The 21,234-nt window shown below is 46.2% G+C and overlaps 1 protein-coding gene across 2 annotated transcripts in view; it reads left to right on the top strand.

Moving 5' to 3' along the window:
• Nucleotides 1-21,234, top strand: part of MYO18B (myosin XVIIIB) — a 250,417-nt gene that overhangs the window by 211,263 nt on the left and 17,920 nt on the right. For both annotated transcript variants that reach the window (XR_011541781.1, XM_070626960.1), the window contains exons 40-42: nucleotides 1,256-1,386; nucleotides 14,965-15,009; nucleotides 16,292-16,429. Coding sequence is in view for 1 of the 2 variants with exons in the window: in XM_070626960.1 (XP_070483061.1) it covers nucleotides 1,256-1,386; nucleotides 14,965-15,009; nucleotides 16,292-16,429 (314 nt within the window). In the remaining variant the exon portion in view is untranslated. The remainder of the gene's footprint in view (nucleotides 1-1,255; nucleotides 1,387-14,964; nucleotides 15,010-16,291; nucleotides 16,430-21,234) is intronic.

Here is a 21,234-nt window from a genome sequence, read left to right as displayed (position 1 = left end):
CAGTGAGTAAGTATTAAATGGGGAGCTGAGAATTGCTCTTAGGTTTGATCCTAAATCCTTGTATTTTCACCCTTCCATGTTCTCATCATTTCGTATATATGTGTTCCTTAAAACAGCAGTCAAAAAATAAACTTTACATAATTAGAACAGCTTAAAAGAAAAGTCCTCTTGGAACCTGTCTTCACCAAGTGTTTTCCAGGTGTGTGTGTGTCATTTGCATATAGATATGGGCATGATGGTTCTCTGTTCTGTTCCGTTTGCTTAACATGATTTCACAGAAGCATTCCATGCTGTGGCAATCCTTATTTCTAATGTCAGAGTCTGCTATTAGCATCAAAGTGACACGCTCTGATGTCCCTAGCCGTTCCCAATTGTTGAGTGATGGGGTGGCTTTCCGCTTCTCCGTGTCATCAGCCCCAGCATCCTTGGGAACACAGCCTTGCTATGCCTTTTGATTTATTCCCTGTCGGGTTAACTCCCAGAAGGTCGGATTCCAGGTTTTATGTAGGGTTTCTCAGACCGGGCACTGCGGATATTTGGGCGAGGTCCTTCTTTATGGTGGGGGCTGTCCTGTGCTTGGAGGATGCTGGGTGCATCCTTGCCCTCGACCCCACCCTAGAGCTCACTGAGCACTCACCACAGCTCTGGGCACAGAAAGACCTCAGGAGATGCCCGCGGTGTTTGTCTGCTCTGGGGCAGCCCCGCTGGGACGTCCATCTTTGCCTTTGCTGCCTTTGAGGACGGGAAGCTGGAGGAATCGAGGTGACAGGGATGAAAGGGAACTATTCTTGTTCTGCCCTTTCTGCAACTTCCTGCTCCCAGATCCATCCCTGGGGTAGACTCGGCTTCCGGAAGCAGCCTCTGTGACTGTTCCGGGAAACATGAGTTGATTCGTACCCTTACTCCTCCGTCCAAGGTGTGCTGGGCGCCCACTCTGCAGGCAGCATGGCCGTGCAGGTTCAGAGCGTGGCTCTGGGGTCAGACAGACTGGGTTAGCACCACCAGCATGAGTGAGTGAGCGCTGTCCATGGCCGTGCCCTGGAGGCCCCCAAGCATCCATTTCCTCTAGAAAATTCAGAGCATCTCTCTGAGGGTGCAGGGAGCCCGTCCACAGAGAGAGCCCCTTGTGGGGTACCCACCACGTAACAGGTGCTCGGTGAACACGAGGGTCAGCCAGGGGTGTGTCCCCCCAGAGAGCTCACGGGCAAGTGGGGCTCCTGCCCAAGGTCAACGTGCTTGTGGTCTCTGTCTCCAGGAGAAGTACGTGGAGGAGCTCGCAGCGGTGAGGCAGACCCTCCAGACAGACCTGGAGACGTCCATCCGGCGGATTGCTGACCTGCAGGCAGCCTTGGAAGAGGTGGCGTCCAGCGACAGCGACACGGAGAGGTAACCTACAAGGGGCAGGGTGTGGCTGGAGAGCTTCTGTCTTCAGTGGACAGAGCTCCCCCTCGCAGGCCTGGGGGCTCTGGGGGCCGCATCTGCTGGGACACGCAGATGTGTTTGGGGGTGGGAGAGAGAACTGGCTGGCTCAGGTGAGGAGAGACAGGATGCTGCCCCGCTGGTGTTAACGTCTCCTTGTGACCGCCAAAAACACCTGGCCCAGCTCGCCAAGGCTTTGTTGGGGGTGAGGGGGGCGGGTAATCTGGGAGAGTGGCTGCAAAGTGGACTGCTGTGTGTGATCTTGGGCAGTTACACATCCAGCCTGGGCCTGACTCCCTCATCTGTAAAGTGGACGCAATGCTATTGGACAGATCACATCTAATTGCCAAGATTTGACCACTTTGGACCTACAGGCTGGACTTATCAACCCACACTCCCTACCTCATAGAGCTGTTGGGGAGGGTTAAATGAGTTAATAGATGAGCATCATGTAGGACAGCATCCGGGGCACATAAGTGCCATCAGAGTGTAAGCTACGTTTGTACAGAATAGCAAGAAATTTTATAAAGGCAACCAGATTGAAGGGTGCAAGATGAGACAGGCAGTGATTGGCGAGGCCACTCAAAGTCAATGTCAGGGCATTGCTCCTTCCTCAGGAGATGGACAGGCTGCCTCCCGCTGTCTCCATTCAGGTCTCAAGCAGCCACAGGTCATGGCTGTGTGGCCCCTGCAGGTGGCCCCAAGTGTCCTGTCCCCAAAGCTGCTGGTGTAGCCTTGGCATGGTACTTCTCGGCAAATCACAGCCGCCCATCTTGCCTCAGCCTCTCTGCCCCTTCTCAGCCTCTGCAGCAAAGCCTGGGGAGCGGGGAGAGGCATTTTCGTTGCATTGCTTCGGTGAGGAGCAACATGCCTTAGACTACCCTTCAGCTGTGGTTCCTCCGAGCGCCAGCCAGCTGTCTCTGCACACACCTGTGCGGGCTGCGTGGGCAGTCACTCCCTCTTGGTGTTCGTCTCTGTCGGGGGTACTTCTTGCTGCAGCCAGAACAGTCAAGCATCAGACCGCGGAGTGCAACCTTCTCCGTTCCCATGAGGACCCTGACCTCATGGTTCAAGTTTAAGGTCACACAGCAAATTAGCACCGTACACCGAGTTAGAACGTAAGGCTGCTGAGTTTCTTACTCAACCTTTGCCTGCCGCACCCCTCTTAGCATGGCGAAGGCAGGGGCCAGCTGCTGACCGGTGGGAGGTGTGGGCATGAGACAGACAGCGAGGGAAGCAGAGACGGTTGCAAATCGGCTGCAGTTTAACCAGCAAGAGGAACCAGGTGCCCGTGTTAGAGCCGATCATGCCTCGTCAAGAAAAAAGACTGGAAGGAAACACACCAACATTCCAACACTGGGGCAGGACTTTACGGGTGACCTAAATTTTTGTTTTCTTCCAGCTTATTTATATTTTCTAAAACTGCATGAACATGCACACACATCTCTAGCTATACTGGTGCCCTCTTTAGGAGATTTTGCTGGTATAAGTTAAGTGCTTTATACACCCTATTTTAGAATGTGAACACGTTCTTCCCTTGAGGTAGTCCCGGGCTGGTCATAAGCAGCTCAGAGTCATGTCGCCTCAAACTGTCCTGTGAAGTGGACAGCCTCAGCGGGACAGTGACCCATAGGACTCTGAAACCCCACATTCTTGCCTCTCAAGAAAGGGCTCTATCTAAAAAATCTTCAGTGTGTGGAAAACGGCTGCTATGCACATTCTGAGTGTTTCTGCCACTCCCTGCTAATTTGCACAGCTGCCAAATTGCTGGTGAAATGGTAAATACTGATGTTGCAGCTGCTCCCCACTTCGGGAGCCCATGTAGGACCTCCCGGCCGCCGCCCACGCCCCCAGTTTTGTTAGTGTCCTGACAGAACCGACGTCTGTAATTACAAAGCCCTATTGCCGATATTCTCTGCTTGATGCTTGGGCTGGCTTTTCCATTAACAGAAATACAGGAGCTTTTGCATTGATTATAATGAGACTCAGTGGCTGTCTATACTAGCATTTTTAAATTTTTGCCAATGAGCAAAACCTTTGAACCATTTTCACTTGCATAGCAAGAGATTGCTTTTCTGATAAATAAAAATGATAAAAATAGCACGTTTAGAGGTGTGGGGGTAGCCTGGACAGAAGGTGTGGTGAGAAGCAAGGAGCAGATCCTTCCCGGGGGAGCGAGATCCTGGTGGTGAGGTCACAGAGGGTCACAGACATCACTCCAGTCTCTGCTTGTGGGGGGTCCTCTCCGGCCTTCAAGGGACCCTGCCCTCATCCTAATAGGAGATGCTGTTACCTGTCTCCGCTCTGGGTGACAAGCTTCATGCTCACCCCCTTGTTCTGATCCAGCTTTTCTGAGCTCCCGGCCCTGGGCCCCTGGAAATCCAGGCTGAACTCTAGGTTTCTATCTGTGTTTTCATGTTCTTTTGTCTCTGGGGCCTTAACTCTCTCTCTCCACTGGTGTCTGTTGCCTTCTCTTCGTCTGGGTCTCTGATACCCGCACAGAACCTGACTCACAGTTCCCGAAGTTGGAGGGGGCCTCACCTGTGTTTCAGGGTTGTGTGAGGCGTGAAAGGATCAGAGAACACCGGTGTGAGGAAATGCGTCTTGTTTCTGGCAAAGCCCCATGCAGTGTGTAGGATTACCCCAAGTGGATTTGGGGGAGGCTGAGGGGAGGGGACAGACTCTGCATTCTAATCACGGATCTAGTGGGTCACTTCTGCATGACCCTCAGCAAGTTATTCAACCTCTCTGAGCCTCAATCTCTTCATCTGTAAGATGGGTTGCTAATAAAAAAGTGAAAAAATATGACCCCCCAGCACAGTGCCTTGGACATAGTAGGGGCTCAACAATCCTCAGTTTCATTCATTCATGCATTTGATGAGTTCTTGCTGAGCACCTGTTCCACACCAGACACTGCTCTAGGTGTTTGTGTCCTTGCACTTGTGTCTTGTTATCATTTTTCTCCGTCTTATGGATGAAGAGAGATCGAATAACTTGCCCGAGTCTGGCAGACGTTAACATTCTGTTGAATTCCTAAGGAAGAGAGAAGGAGAAGAGGATAGATATAAAGTCCCTGCCTTCATGGAACCCACTTTCTGATGGAGGAATGTGTGTGTGTGTGTGTGTGTGTGTGTGTGTGTGTGTGTGTGTGTTCATGGATAAAGTGAACAGACTGGTCAGTGAAACACTAGAATGCAATAGGAATTTTGGAGGCAGAGAACACAGTGCTATGATGAACAGGTTAGGTGGACATGAGCTCTCTGACAGGAAGGCATTTGAATTGAACCTGAATGAGAACAAGGAGCCAGCCATGGAGAGATCTGGAGACAAGCGAGCAAAGGCTGAACAAGGCACGTTTTTGGCACTGAGAGACCTGTGTGCCCAAATCAGGTAGTTGAAAGAGAAACGGCTCTCCTTCTCTCCTTTCTTCCTCCTCCACCCCACCTTCCTCCACTTCCTCCTTCCCTTTCCCCACCTTTCTTCCTCTCTCGAAATGGCCCACAGAAGCCCACTGAGTCCGTTTGTTCCTTCAAGGGCCCCAGACCCCCAGGCAGGATCCACTACATAATTTGTGGGTCCACTATGAAGTGAAAATGGGGACTTCTTGTCCCAAAATTGTTAGACTTTTGAGGCAGCAACAGCAGAGAATTTACACCAGGCGCAGACCCTTCTGGGCATGAGTTGCAAGCCTGTGAAGCCAGCCATGGCCCCACAGTGGGTCTTAGGAAGCGTTTCTTAAGTCTCAGCAGGCTTGGGTCCTCACTTGCTGTCTTGTACTTAGATTTGAAATTACCACAGAGCATAAATTTCAGTAATAGCATAAGAATGGGGGAAGACTGGGAAAAATTGCTCACAGAGAAGTCTCAGCTCATTTCAGAGAATTAATATTATACAGACCATGTTCTCTGGTCACAGTGCAATTAAATAGGTTATCAACAATCAAAAGAAATGTATGCATTGCTAGGTATAGAGCTGCTGTCCAGAGCAGGGCTCCAGATCCTGCCGCAGTGCCAGCCTGTACTCTCCCCAATCCTGGCAGCTCCACGCCACACTCCCCTCTCCGTTGTCTCATCGCCTGGGGTAAGAGGTTTGGGTTGGGGCCCGAGGGATTGGTCCCAGGTCCTTCTCCAAATGGAGCTTCCATTAGGATTCAAACCCCCTCCCCACCCCCTGGGAGTGAGAGAGAGGGAGGGGTACTTAAGCTGGAGGTGAGGTTCTTTGAGACACTTGTTCAAATTATAAAAAGTCACATTTCCCCATGTTGGGAATTAGATCCCAGTGTAACAGGCCTTCCAGGCTGGAAAGGTGGCTACGTGATCAGAAAGCCAGGTGGCCTGTGCAGCAGCCTTGAAACACATGCTGTCTGGCACTAGGGCCCGACGTTGGAATTTAGACGGCATCAACCTCCTTAGATTAATGGGGAAATGCCTGAAGCTGTTCCCCCAGGCCTGGGGCACACTCATTACTCATGGAGGGAGGATGCGTCAGCTGACTGACAGCCCCATCTATTCCTGGCCCGGGGTCTGTGGCTGGTCTGTCCGTGCCTTGGCTGGGAGTTTGGAGGGGGGAGGGTAGAGAGGTCAATGGATGACATCTCTGACTCCTGGGTCACTTGAGAGTGTATCAATTCCAGCTGGCCCAATCTGAGATGGATGCTGTGGAATGGCATCCTCTATGACTGTGTTGAGGGTAAGCTGTACATTTTCCAACATACATCCTCTAAACTTGGCTAAAGTTAGGCTGCAGTAGGACAAGTAGAAAGATCTGGGCCTATCCAAAGATTGCAGCTGGCACTGAGGGCATAATTCCGAGTTAATTTACTCACTAGTGGGCCCAGGCTCTGGTCAGACTCTAAAGATTCCTGCTACATAGTAAAACAGGGTTTGGAACTGCCCACATGTCTTTCCCTACTCTCTTACCTTCCCCTCGCCTTGAATAATAAGCATCCCAGGCCTGGGGGAACAGCTTAAAGCATTTCTCCATTATTCTAAGTAAGTTGATGTCGCATGTCAAGTCACAACACAGGGCCCTAGTGCAGGATAGCACGTGTGTAAATAATTCCACAGGGGCCACCTGGCTCTCTAAGCATCTTTTAGCTTGGAGGGCCTGGGTACCCATCTAGTGGGGTTCATGGGGAGTGAGGGCTCCAAACTACCTTATCCACTCTGGCATTATAGGAAATAATAATTGTGATGATGGGGACTCTTTCCTGAGGACTAACTTTGTACCAAGCTGCACAACCTGCCTGTTTTATATGCGTTGTCCTCAAAACAACTGTCTGAGGTTGGTACCATTGTCATCCCTGGTTTACAGATGAAGACACTGGAGCTTAGAGAAGTCAAGAAACTGTCCCATGCTCACACAGTAAGTGATGGGGCCCTGATTTGATCTCCAGGCTGACCCCATCACCCTCACTTGTAATGACCAAGCTCTGCTGTCGTGTCAAACATACCCTTTCTTCTCCCTTTCTCTTGTCAAGTCTTTGTTTTCTGACAACAAAACTGGCCTGTCATGCTGGTGAACTTGTGTCTGTCACTGTGACGTGGGGCCAGTGCATTTGTGTGACTTCCCAGGCAATGTTTGCAGTTAGACTGGAGCTTCTGGCAAAGACTGCCATTAAAGGAATACAACAGAAGACATTTAATTAATTCTCTTGCTCCTCAGCAGTCCCCTATCCACAAATACTTGGCTCAAGTTCCTTTTTAAAAGCCACATGCTCCAAGGTGAGAGAAAGAACCACTGACCACACGTCAGGAGATGAGGCTTCCGGTCTTGGGCTGCGCTGCCAGCTAGATCAGGACCACGGACAGGTCACCTGCCCTTCCGGGGCCTCTGCTTGCCCACTCAACGGACTAAAATCATCATCGTCATCACCATCATCATCATTGAGCACCTTCCATGTCAGGACAGGAGGTACAGCAGGGAACAGGCAGACCTGGACCTGACCCATGGAGTTTGCAGTCCAGAGACTCTTTCTTCTTATGGTGAAGGGGTCGGTGGGTTTCAAATGCCCTCATTTAAGTAGAATGCCCTTTTTTACACCAAAGCAAGCTCCTATAGGAAATTCAAGCTTAGGATGGAGTGCAGCCACCCTCTGATTGGAGTGAGAGAGGGAGGTTTGGGGCTGAGCCCCCCTCCTAGGTCCCTCTCCCTGACCCTTTGGAAGCCCGTAAGGTTTCCCAGAAGTCAAGGGCTCCATGGACCATGGTGCACAAACTTAAGTACCTGCCAGGACCGATAATCCATGACTTGTATACAGTTAAACTTGTGGTGACTTCTACCATCTGGTTTAACGCTTCTCAGGATCAGACAGAACAAAACTCCTCCTGCTTCTGTCTGGAAGCCTTTCCCCACCCCCTTCCCACAGGCCTCCGTCCTAGACCACCTCAGGATAAAGGAGTGAGGTGTCTTCACCAGATTCTCATACTACAGTGGTGTGGCATGGTTTCTAGAAGGTCTTATCAACCCAGCCTCTCTATTTTAAACAAACTCTACTTTGTTGTGACCTTCTCATATGGCAGGTAGTGTGTGGTCCAGGCTGGACACCACTCTTGGTCTGAATGGCATTTCATCATGGATGGGCAAATAAATGCCTGGCAGGCCTTGACTTCCGCCTCAGAGGTTCTGTGCAAAGGCAACTTGCCTTGGACTCTGCGGGAGACAAGGTCTCTCTCTGCTGGGCAGCCAGGCATCCTTCCTCACATACTTCATTTGACTGTATGTGATTCATTTGATTGTATGTAAGCAATCTTTATTTGAACCCAGCACAGCAAAGTCTTTACAGCACAATACAACTAATCAAGGCACGTGCTGGTGTTAATTCATGACCGCTATTCACCCTAACCAATTCCACGAGTATGAGGCCCAGATGTGGACTCCGAGTTTACATTTTCCCCCTTCTGAAAGGGTTCTTTCCCCCTAGACTAGAGACTAACTCATTTTGAGATGTCCAGTTGGGCGGGACATCTTCTCTTTGCTCTTCCACATCCACTCCACGCTCTCCACCCTGCTATGTGCCTGGGAGGCTGACCCAGATGGACCACATCAACGGGCTTTCTGCCCTGTGGCTTCCCCCATGGACTCAGCCAATAGGGAACTCAGGTGACAATTGGAGGGAAGGAGGGAGGAGAGGAAGGATGGAGTATTTATTTATAAAAATAGCACGTTTAGAGGTGTGGGGGTAGCCTGGACAGAAGGTGTGGTGAGAAGCAAGGAGCATATCCTCCCCGGGGGAGCGAGATCCTGGTGGTGAGGTCGCAGAGGGTCACGGACATCACTCCAGTCTCTGCTTATGGGCTGTCCAGTTTTCCCAGCACCATTTATTGAATAGAACTTCCTTACTCCCTTGTGTGTTCTTAACCCCTTTGTTGAAGGTTAGCTGTCCGTAGATATGTGGCTTTATTTCTGGGCTTTCAATTCTGTTCCATTGATCTGTGTGTTTTTGTACCAGTACATGCTGTTTTGGTTACTAGAGGTTTGTAGTATACTTTGAAGTCAGGGATTGTGATGCCTCCAGTTTCGTTCTTTTTTCTCAGGATTGCTTTAGCTATCTGGGGTCTTTTGTTGCCCCATATGAATTTTAGGATTCTTCGTTCTATTTCTGTGAAGCATGTCATTGGGATTCTGACTGGGATTGCATTGAATCTGTAGATTGCTTTAGGTAGAACGGACATTTTAACTATGTTTATTCTTCCAATCCGTGAATATGGGATATCTTTCCATTTCTTTACGTCATCATCAATTTCTTTCAATAATGTCTTATAGTTTTTATTGTATAGGTCTTTCACCTCCTTAGTTAAATTTATTCCTAGGTATTTTATTCTTTTTGTTGCGATTGTAAATGGGATTGTATTCTTGAGTTCTCTTTCTGTTAGTTTGTTGTTAGAGTATAGAAATGCAACTGGTTTTTATAAGTTCACTTTGTACCCTGAAATTTTGCTGTAGTTGGTGATTATTTCTAATAGTTTTCTGATGGATTCTTTAGGGTTTTCTGTATGTGAAATCATGTCGTCTGCAAACAGTGAGAGCTTCACTTCTTCATTGCCAATTTGAACACCTTTTACTTCTTTTTCTTCCCTAATTGCTCTTGTCAAAACCTCCAGTGCTGTGTGGAATAAGAGTGGTGAGAGTGGGCACCCTCGTCTTGTTCCTGTTCTCAGAGGGATGTATTTCAGTTTTTCCCCATTGAGTGTGATATTGGCTGTGGGTTTGTCATATATGGCCTTTATTATGTTGAGGTACTTTCCTTCTATACTCATTTTCTTGAGAGTTTTTATCATATATGGATGTTGGATCTTGTCAAATGCATTCTCTGCATCTATTGAAATGATTATGTGGTTTTTATTCCTCATTTGTTAATGTGGTGTATTGCATTGGTTGATTTGTGAATGTTGAACCATCCCTGCATCCCTGGAATAAATCCCACTTGATCATGGTGTATGATCCTTTTAATGTATTACTGTATTCGGTTTGCCAATATTTTGTTGAGGATTTTTGCATCTGTGTTCATCAGCGATATTGGCCTATAATTTTCCTTCTTTGTGTTGTGCTTGTCTGGCTTTGGGATCAGGGTGATGTTGGCCTTGTAGAATGTGTTAGGAAGTGTTCTGTTTTCTTGAATTTTCTGGAATAGTTTGAGAAGTATAGGTGTTAAATCTTCTTTGAATGTTTGGTAGAATTCTCCAGGGAAGCCATCTGGTCCTGGACGTTTATTTTGGGGGAGGTTTTTGATTACTGTTTCAATCTCTTTACTTGTGATTGGTCTATTCAGATTCTCTATTTCTTCTTGATTCAGTTTTGGGAGGTTGTATCAGTCTAAGAATTTATGCATTTCTTCTAGATTGTCCAATTTGTTGGCAGATAGTTTTTCATAGTATTCTCTTATAGTCCTTTGTATTTCTGTGGTATCCATTGTAATTTATCCTCTTTCATTTCTAATTTTGTTTATTTGAGTCTTCTCTGTTTTGTTCTTAGTGAGTCTGGCTAAGGGTTTGTCAATTTTGTTTATCTTCTCAAAGAACCAGCTCTTAGTTTCATTGATCCTTTGTACTGTTTTTTTTGTTGTTGTTGTTGTTTAAATTTCATTTATTTCTGCTCTAATTTTTATTATTTCCCTCCTTCTGCTAACTTTGGGCTTTGTTCTTCTTTTTCTAGTTCTGTTAAGTGTAGTTAAAGATTGCTTATTTTGATTTTTCTTGCTTGTTAAGGTGGACCTGTATTGTTATGAATTTCCCTCTTAGGACTGCTCTTGCTGCATCACATAAGAGTTGGTATGGTGTATTTTCATTTTCATTTGTCTCCAAATATTTTTTGATTTCTCCCTTAATTTCTTCAATGATCCATTTGTTGTTCAGTAGTGTGTTGTTTAGTCTCTGCATATTTGTGACTTTCTCAGCTTTTTTCTTGTAGTTGATTTCCAGTTTCATAGCATTATGGTCAGAAAAGATGTTCGATGTGATTTCTATCTTCTTAAGTTTATTGAGGCTTGCCTTGTTTCCCAACATATGGTCTATTTTAGAGAGTATTCCATGTGCACTTGAGAAGAATGTGTATTCTGCTGTTTGGGGATGGAGTGTTCTATATATATCTATTAAGTCCATCTGGTTTAGTTTTTGTTTAATTCCACTATTTCCTTGTTGACTTCCTGCCTGGTTGGTCTATCCATTGTTGTAAGTGGGGTGTTAAGGTTCCCTACTATTATTGCGTTGCTGTTAATATCTCCTTTTAGGTCTGTTAAAAGTTGCTCTTTGTACTTTGGTGCTCCTGTGTTAGATGCATGTATATTAATAAGTGTTATGTCCACTTGGTGGAATGTCCCTTTTATCATTATATACTGCCCCTCTTTGTCTCTCTTTGCCTTTTTCATTTTGATGTCTACTGCGTCTGATATAAGTATGGCAACACCTGCTTTCTTTTGTTTGTCATTAGCTTGGAGTATCATCTTCCATCCCTTCACTCTGAGCCTGTGATTTTCTTTAGAGCTGAGATGTGTTTCCTGGAGGCAGCTTATTGTTGTGTCTTGTTTTCGATCCATCCCACCACTCTGTGTCTTTTGATTGGAGAATTCAATCCATTTATGTTTAGAGTGATTACTGATATATGAGGGCCTAATACTGCCATTTTATCACTTGTTTTTCAGTTGCTCTATATTTCCCCTGTTGCTCATCCCATGTATTTTGGACTGCCAGTTCAGTCTGGTGGTTCTCTATGATGGCTTTCTCAGTTTTCTCTTTATTTATCATTTGTGTCTCTGTTCTGATTTTCTGTTTAGATGTTACCATGAGGCTTATATAAAAGATCTCATAGATGAGACAGTCCATTTTCTGATAGCCTCTTATTTCCTTAGTCTAAGCAGGTTCCACCCCTTCCCTCATCCCCATCTAAGTTGTTGTCACAACTTATTCTGTTTTGTGTTGTGAGTTAAAATGAAGGGGTTATAGTTATCTTTGATGTTTTCCTTCCCTTTGTCTTTAATGTTATACTTAAGTGTTAGCTAACCTGTTCTGATGGAGAGCTGCAGTTTCCTGACTTTGTCTGCCTATTTATCTCCTTTCTCAAGATTTTGTAAAACCTTTCTTTTCTTTTTTTTTCAGGCATGAGAGCCTTCTTGATCATTTCTTGTAGGGGAAGTCTTGTGGTAATGAACTCCCTCAGCTTTGTTTATCTGGGAAAGTTTTTATTTCTCCATCATCTCTGAAGGATAATTTCTTCTTTTCTTTTTAGTCTTAGTTCTCTCTCCTCCCCCATCTGAAGCAGGTCTACATTTCTGTCCTCTAAATTGCTAATTCTGTCCTCCATAATATCAGCTCTGTTATTTAAAGATTCCAGCTTTTTCTTTATCTCATTCATTGTGTTTTTCATCTGCAACATTTCTGATTGATTTTTTTAATGTTTTCAATCACTTTTGTGAAGAACTCCCTCTGTTCATTAATTCTATTCCTGATTTCATTGGATTGTCTTTCTGAGTTTTCTTATAACTTGTTGAGTTTTTTTTTATGATAGCTATTTTGAATTCTCTGTCATTTAGATTGTAAATTTCTATGCTTTCAGGATTGATTTCTGGGTGCTTGTCATTTTCCTTCTGGTATTGAGTGTTAATATACCTGTTGGTAGTATTTGATGGTGTGGATTTGTGCCTTCTCATAGTGGGGATATCTGGTCACAGATTCCACCTGCCTCTGCTCTTTCCACTGCCTCCTGGGGGGGTCCAGCACCTCCACCTTCTGATGTGTGGCTGTGTGGGTCTCTCAGATGTCTATTGTGTTGTGTGAATGTTGTTTGTTGGTTTATGAGTGTCCTTTTCATTGTATCTTAGTGGGGAGAATCTAAGGGAAGAGCTCACTCTGCCATGATGCTGACATCACTGTCTCAAGTTACAATTTTAATGTCCTGCTTTCTTCTTCCTCATTGGACCTGTGACCTCCATGCTTCCCCACCCATCACCCTCTCTACTTTTAAAAGGAATGCTACATCACTTTGAACACTATGGCTTGGGCCACAAGGGCCTTGAGTTCTTTTTTTCTTTCTGTGAGCATATCAGAAGATGTATCTCCATTCACTCAAATCCCCCTGCTTCCACGGGGCCTCACCTGACACATTCTTAGTTTCTTTGGTCAGCTGAAACGAATTTCCTTAACCTGGGGTCTGTGAACCAGTAGGTCGAGGGAGGGGGCCATGCATGAGGTCAGGATGATACCAGCAATCCTCAGATATTACATTAAATTAGAATCAGTGTTTGTACATTTGGGGAGGTGGAAGTTCCGTAGTCTCTATGAAAGATTCTCACAAAAGGCCAAGGACTCCTGCTTTAGGGCCCAAATGCATCCTCTCCACTGTGTATAATCTTCAGGGATCCAAGTTCAACAAGGCCTTAGCTCGTTGGTCCAAACTCCTGGCTTCACTGATGGGGACACTGAGGCTCCAAGCAGGAAAGAGAGCAGGCCAAGGCCACACAGCGAGGGCACTAGGATTCAGTCAGCTTTTCTCTTAATATCATGTTCTTTCCACAGCCCCAGCCCAGCAGAGCCTCAGAAAAGACTCAGGTCTCCAGAAGGATTTGAACTGGGTCTACTCACGTTGACCACTTCCGATAACAAAGTTGTGGGGTTGTTTTAAACTATTTTTAAGTTTTAAATAGTTTACTAAAAAGATAACCTCCCCTTCTCAGCATCCTTAACCTTCACCACATCTGCACAGTCCACGTTACCACGTCAGGAAGTGTCATCATAGGTTGTTGGGATTAAGGATTAGGATGTTCATATCTCTGGGGGTCATTATTCTGCCTGTCACAGGGTCATTCACAAAAGTGCTTTTGTTCTCCTGGAGAGGTCAGCAAACTTTTCTTTTAAAAGGCTAGATAGTAAATATTTTAGGATTTCAGGCCACATTTTCTCTGTTGCAACTACTCTACTCTGCTACTGTGGATAAAAAGCCATCACGGGCAACATGTAGATGAGTGAGTGCGGCTGTGTTCCAATAAACCCTTATTTATAAACCAGACTTGCAGGCTTGGGTTGAAGTTTACAGATCTCTCTTCTATTGGAGTCGCCAAGCCTTGTCTGAGAGAACTCCTGGTCTGGCCTGAGCCCTGGGGCTAAGGGATGGTTAATACATGTTACTGCCCAGTAGGGGCCCTTGCCATCTGATGAGGACAGGTAGATGTTAATAGAAGCCCTGAGGGTGATAGGTCCTTTAGGGTGGGTCCCAAGGCGCAGCAGGTGCACCCCACTGAGGAACCAACCAGGTCTTCCAAGGAAGGAATTGCCCAGATTCCAGCAGAAAATAAAGCTGGGAGGTCCCAGCCTGAGGATCCAGGATTAAAATGAGGTCCTAGGCGTCTGAGGTTTGCTGTTTGGCTGTTTACAGTGGGCACTTGCACACTGGCTAAGAGCGTGACCTTTAATGGCTCATACAGACCTGGGATTCAGAGCTGTGTGACCTTCAACAAGGGTGTCGGGTTCCTCATCCCTAAAATGGAGATGGGCGGGTGGTTAGATGAGATCGTGGGTGAGGCATATTTGTTGGATGAGGGGGTACTCCCTGAAGAATATGCTCTATTGATGTTATTATGGTCATTGTAATTGCTACTATTGCAATTAGTTTTGGAGTTTCCCAGAATGCCCTGGGAAGCTGACCACCTCACCCTCATGTGTAATTTTCTAAGCACTCACAAGGACCATAAAGCACATGCCTTGTGTGTTGACAATAATGATGCTGTTAATAACAACAGTACAAAAACAAGAAGAGCAGTAATGGTTCCTACCATTTAATTAGCACTAACTGTTTGCCAAGAACTATGCTGAGATCTTTACAAGGGTCGTCTCATTGACTCTGCTCTACAACTCTGGAGGCAGAGTCCCTTTATTAGCTGCACTTTGCAAAGGGGCACAGGAGGCTCAGAGAAGGTAAGTGACTTGCCTAAGATCACACAGCAGCACAGGTTGGAAGTGAGACTTGAACTCAAGTTTGTCTAACGTCAAAGACTGTGTTCTTCACCAGCCCCTGACAGCACAAGGGTAACAGACTCTTTCCTGTGCCTCCTTCTAGTGTCCAGACGGCAGTGGACTGTGGCAGCAGTGGCAGAAAAGAGATGTAAGTTAACACTGAGTAGAACTGAGCAGCTTATACTGATGCCCAGGGCAAGCCCCCGCCTCTCTGTGTCCAGTCTGCAGGGGGAACATCCATGCCTCCTTGGGGAATTACCAGCAATGCCCATGAGAGCTCTGACTCCATGGTCATAGCATGTAGCCTGGGGATGTACTATTTAACCATCCAACTTCTTTTTGACAGAGAGAAGCCCATGACTTATCACGTCACTGTCCCCCTCACACACTTTCACTGGCTCCCCATTCCTCAGAATAGACATTTTAGACTGACATTTGAGCCCTGCGCATTCTGACCCTTACTTCCATCTCTACCTGGCACTCCTACTTTCCATATCATCCATGTCCTGCCCTTTGCGGGCTCCGTGCCTTATGTGTGCTGCTCCTTCCACCCCAGATTTCCTTCTCCAGGCCCTGCGTGGCCACGTCCTAACCTTCGAACAAGACGTAGCTCAACTGCCACTGTTCGATGCCTTCCCTTATGACTCCAAGAAGCAAGTCAAGGCTCCCTCCTTATTCTCCCTAGAATGTACCCCTCTGTCCCTCTCTCTGGCACTGATAATTTTCTCCTTTATTTTCTGGTTATTTATATAGATATCTACTCTGCTAAGATGGGGTTTTAAGGACAGGGTCAATGCTGGGTTCATGTTTACAGCTCCTTCCCATGGTGCCTGGGACAGAATATTCTATCAGTCAATCAATCAATCAATCTATCAATATTTATAATGTTGAGTAAGTAAATCAACAGAAAATAACCACTGAGTACCCACATGGGCCTCTCCCTGTGCTGCTTTCAGGGCAGGAAGGCATACAAGTGAAGTCCTTGTCCACGGTGACATTTCCAACCAAGGTGGGCAAGGAATTGAGACCTTCACACTGGAGATATTCCAGGAACATATCATTTGTTATAAAGTTCAATACTGATTTTTCATCCAAAATTGGAGATACCTCAACATCTGTGATAGAGTGTTTGTCTTCCAAGGAACAGTGGTCAGTAGCCTGGGCATTGGGATCAGATAGACCAGGGTTTGCACCCCAACTTCATCACTGACTAGCTGGGTGACCTTGGCCAAGACTCAGGTGGGCCTTCCCACATCTCATTACTTTCATCTGTGTCATGGGGTCCCTCCTCTCAGGGATTGTGTTAGTATTCACTGAGCTTATGCATAAGCAGCACTTAGCACAAGGCCTGGCTCATGCTAAGGGGTATCTAGTTATTGCTGTTACTGTGGTTGTCATTGTGTTGACAGCATCCTGCATTCTCGTTCTAGAGATAACATCTCCGTCGTCAGCTCCCAGCCAGAGGGCAGTCTGCAGTCCTGGTTGAGTTGTTCTCTGTCCCTGGCCACAGACACCATGAGGAGCCCCTCTCGACAGTCAGCCATCAGCAGCCACATCCTCAGCCCCAGGTAAGGGTGTTTTCCTGCTGCCTCTGGATGGCCAATAGCTCAAAGACTCTCACACTTTGAAGATTGTTGTTCAAGTCTTCTGTTTCCATCCTAGGCAATGACAAGCATGGTCCAGTTTGAGATATGACCCTGCTACTTCCTAGCTGTGTGACTTTAGGCAAGTCAGTTACCCTCTCTGAGCCTTCATTCCTCATCTCCAAAACAGGAAATAAAATTGCATTTACTCACCCAAACAGTTGAAATGATGAGGATCTAATGCAGCCCTCCCTGAAGAGTGGTCTTCCAGATGATTTTAAATAGTACACAGAGAACATTTAAGAAATAGGAGCCAGCCCCGTGGCCGAGTGGTTAAGTTCATGTGCTCCTCTCCGGCGGCCCAGGGTTTCACCGGTTTGGATCCTGGGTGCAGACATAGCACCGCTCATCAGGCCGTGCTGAGGCAGCATCACACATAGCACAACTAGAAGGACCCACAACTAAAAATGCACAACTATGTACCAGGGGGCTTTGGGGAGAAAAAGCAGAAGAAAAAAAAATTTATAAGAAATTGCTATGGATTCACTACAGTTGCCTTTTCTCTGAGTCCTACTTGTTTTCCATTTATAGATAGTTCTGGGTTTAAACTTTCTTTATAAACATATTCACTTAAAGTTTTGTTTTTGTTTTTTAACGGTGAGTTGGTAAAAAGACAGTTAGGATGGATGACCTCTTCCTCAGGGATTTTAGCTTTGTTTGGAGGTCAGGATTTTATATTTCTGCTACCATAAGGAAGATGAAGTCGGCCATGGCCTGAGATGGGACCCTGGCGAATATATAGGATTGCCAACAATAGGTTGCTCCAACAAATGGGCCTCGGGATTCACCCTCAGTTGTAGGACTTAAATCCTTCTCGCCTCTTGCTTTTCAGTTCCATTTCTCTCAGCTCATTTGCTTTTCCTTTTCAAGGGTGGTCCTCTTGTAATTAGGAGCTAATGGCCATAAATCAGAAATTATGGATTAAACAGATGCATAATTAAGATGAAATGCACACCGCTTCTGTGATAATAGAAGAACCAGTGTGATAAGATAGAAAGAAAATTCACAGACTGATGGAGAAAACCCAGACAACCCCTTCCTCACTTGAAATGTGCTTGCTCTGAAGCAGGGGGTGTCTCCACAAAAGAGAAGGGGGTGCAAATTCATGCTAACCTTTCGGGCATATTCAGCAAATGGCAAATGTCTGGCACATGTCTACAGATCATCTTATGCTGAAAGATTTGATGTCAAAAATATCAAAGGGAGCCTCCAAGAGTGGGGTGCATCTGGGGAGTTAATTAAAGCAAGATTATCTGATTAATGCTCTTAATTAAAAAGAAGGGTCTGTATGGAGAAAGAGCCATGTCCTCTGTGAACCCCAAATGGCGAGGACTCTGTCACTCCTGATAACTCAATACTTTTGTTTTTTTCCATCAGCCAATTTATAAGGCAGCAGAAGCAGAAGTGGAGGCGGCCAGAGCCGATTGTGAATGCTCATTAACATAATATCCAAGCTCATAATTAGAATTGTATTAAAGTGCATGAGAAGGATGCTTAGCCCTTGAATGACACCCTAAGTTGTTTAGCACCCATTCGAGTGGGAGGCGGGAGGCTGTGGTGGTTTCAGTACATGGTCTGAAGTCAAGGCATCTGGATTTCTAGTCTATATTTGCTCCTCTGCAGCTGTGAGACTTGGGGCAGGTTGCTTAACCTCTCTGTTCCTGTTTCCTTGTGAGTAAATCAGGTTTGATGTCAGGGTCAATGAGATGGTGCACGAGTCGGTATTCACTCAGAGCCTGGCACCTCGAAAGAGCTCAAGAAAAGTAGCTGCTTTCTTAGGGTTGGTGTCTATTTGATGCCCAGAGGAACCCCAGGAGACAGACATCATTACCCCCCGGTAACAAGAGGAATCTGAGGCTGAGGGGCGGGAACAACTGACTCAGGCACAGACCGTCTTACGCCCGCTCCTGTAGCGGCACCTGGCAGAGTGGGTCCTCGGCATCCCCGGGCAGCCCTCTCTAGAACCTTGTCGGTCTTCCCCCACCCCCACTCCAAGTCCTCAGGCTTGTCCAGTTGCAGTTAGAGAAGAGGTGCCCACACCATGGACAGCCTGGGGCAGGAGGCAAGAAGGGACCATGAGCTCCTTGTCGGTTTTCTTCATATTGGTGTCCCTAGAGCTGGCACACAGTAGGTGCTCAATAAATTTCTGTTGAGTGAATAATGATCATAATGTCAGAGCGGGAACAGAAATATTAACTGTACCTGGTCACAGCTCAGCACTGACTGTGACACAGAGAAGGTCGATAATTTGTTCAGTGTCACACAGCAGGTAAGTGGAAGAGCCAGACTTTGAACCCAGATTTGAATCCCTCCAAAATCTGTATTTGCATTTGCCACACTGCATGGTTTTGCAACATTTCTCAGGGAGTAGATCACTCACCTGGCAAGGTTTACTGGCAAAGAGCTGGCCTGTTATTAATGTTAAAAGTGCATGAGGATCGTTATTCAACATTCAACATCCATCCAAAAGGTATTTATTAAATGCCTGCTGACTGCCAGACCCCATGGCATTAAGCCCTGAAAAATTCTGAGCCCTGTCCTTGGAGTAGGTTTACAGTTTAAAGGTTCTAGAACTTCTGAGTTGGAGGGGACCTCTGGGATTTTCTAATCCAAGTTGCTCATTATATCAAATGAGAAATGAAAATCTGAAATCTGCAGAGGGAAATATCTTACCCAAATTTATAGTAAGGACTGACCTAGAAGATGCCTTGACTTCCATGTCTTTCTACTTGCTCAAGTAATCTCTGAATGCTTTCCCCTTTCAAGAACTTAAACTGTAACAGAGAAGACTAAAGTCCTCTTGGTCACCACCCCAATCTCAGCTCCTTTCCCAAAGGTATCCACCATCTTCAGTTTGGTGTGCATCCTTCCGCATCTTTCTCTGTGTATTTATAAACGTATATGTAGTTGTAGCAAGTACATAGCATATTCGTGGGCTTTTTAAAAACATAAATGATTTGATGCTATATTATATATTACGCTACACAAAAGTTCTTACAATGTGCTTCTTTCCCTCAATAACTTGCCTTGGCCGTCTTTCCTTATCAGTATACATAAGTCTATCATGTCCTCTTAAAGTCATGCAAAAGATCTTAAAGTTATGCCATGATTTATTTAACTATAGTCTTCTCGTTTCACTTTTAATTCCTTTCCAGACTTTTCCTACTAACCTGTAAAGCTTCAAAAAACACATGTCCTTAAGCACATGGGCAAATGATTCTCTGGGTCAAAGGGCACTTGCATTTTAGACTTGACTAGATCCTGCTAGATTGCCCCAGCATTCTTCTATTAGATGACTAAATTAGTGGAGTGTGACACTCTCGTCTGCCATCCTCATATTCCATGGCACATCACAGGGCCTCATATGTGAGTCTCATGGACATTTCCAATTTGACTGAAAAAGAAGGTCACTCTAAAACCAGAAGAGAGGGAGAAAGCAGTCTTCTGCCAAAAAAAATGAAAGCATTCCTTGTATTATTTATAAGGGGACGTCAACTCAAGAGAAATACACCTAAAGCTTTATGATTTATGGTCCAGGAAGCAGGCAGCTGCTCCTGATAAATGCAAGAGCTTCTGGAGACGAGGACACTAAATTTCCTTCGTGGCCCCAGAGAGCAAGTTTATGGGCTTCGTGGTGGCAGCCACACTTGGCTCCAGAGTCTCTTTTAACGTCTGGCTGCGGCTGGTGCCAGGGCCGTCCTGGGTCTGGCATGCTCCCCTTGGTCCCTGCTGTGTGCGTGGTCTCTGCTTCCCGCCCTCGAGGGCTGTTGGCCTGCTGGAAGAGTGTTAAAGGGAGGGAGGCTCTCCCCACTTCCTGCTTGTCCTCACAGCCCCTCAGGCTTTCCAAGGAGGGTCCACGACCCATTTCACTCTAGTCCTGCATTCCCATGCCCAACAGAACCCCAGCCTTGGTCACTCACACAGTTCTGCAGGGTCCGTGTGCTGACAGGCATTAACTGACCCAACTATGCAGACTCCTAACATCTTGTCTTGTCACTGGTCAGTCACTTCTCTCATTTTACTGGACAATTATTCTAAACCATCTTGACTTTCCTCCAGTCACTGTCCCTAACTTTAAAGAGACGTCCTAAACTCCTGGTTCATTCAAAGAAAAAATATCTTGGCCTCAACTTCTGTGGTTCCTTTAAACCCATCTCTATCTGCCGCCATCTTCCCTCTGGTCTCAGAAGGTGAGATCTGGTCCTGTCTGAGTCCAATTCATACTCCTCCACCTCTCCTTCCTCTCCCATACAGGGCTCCCATCCACCTGGTGTCCCCTCTCGCTCCTTTATCCTCAACTTTCCGCATTTCAGTTGTCCTCCCTCCACAGGCTATAACCACCTTCAGGGCATCCCCATCCTAACCGTATCCTCACCCATCATTCTGTACTCCTGTTGAATTACTCCTCTTCCTTCTCTTCAGAACCAAGCTTCTCCAGTGTGGGGTCCACACTCACTATCTTCACTTACTTAACATTTTATTCCTCAATTTCCTACAGCCCAGAGCCTACCCCCACCACTCCATGGAAACTTTTCTCCCCATGTCAGTGGCTTCCAATGGGACAAGTCAGGGGACATTCTCCAGTCTTGATCTTTTTCTGGACTTCTCCCCTGCATTGGCAACTATCGAACCTTCCTTGGAATTCTCTGTTTGCGTGGCTTTGTGGATGTTTCTGTTCCTTGGTGCTGCCCAGACTTCTCTTTCCTGGTCTCTTCCTCCCTCCTCCAGCC

Source organism: Equus przewalskii, chromosome 7 (assembly GCF_037783145.1).
Source record: "Equus przewalskii isolate Varuska chromosome 7, EquPr2, whole genome shotgun sequence".
Taxonomy (NCBI): Eukaryota; Metazoa; Chordata; class Mammalia; order Perissodactyla; family Equidae; genus Equus; species Equus przewalskii.
This window is presented reverse-complemented; position numbering and strand designations above follow the sequence as displayed.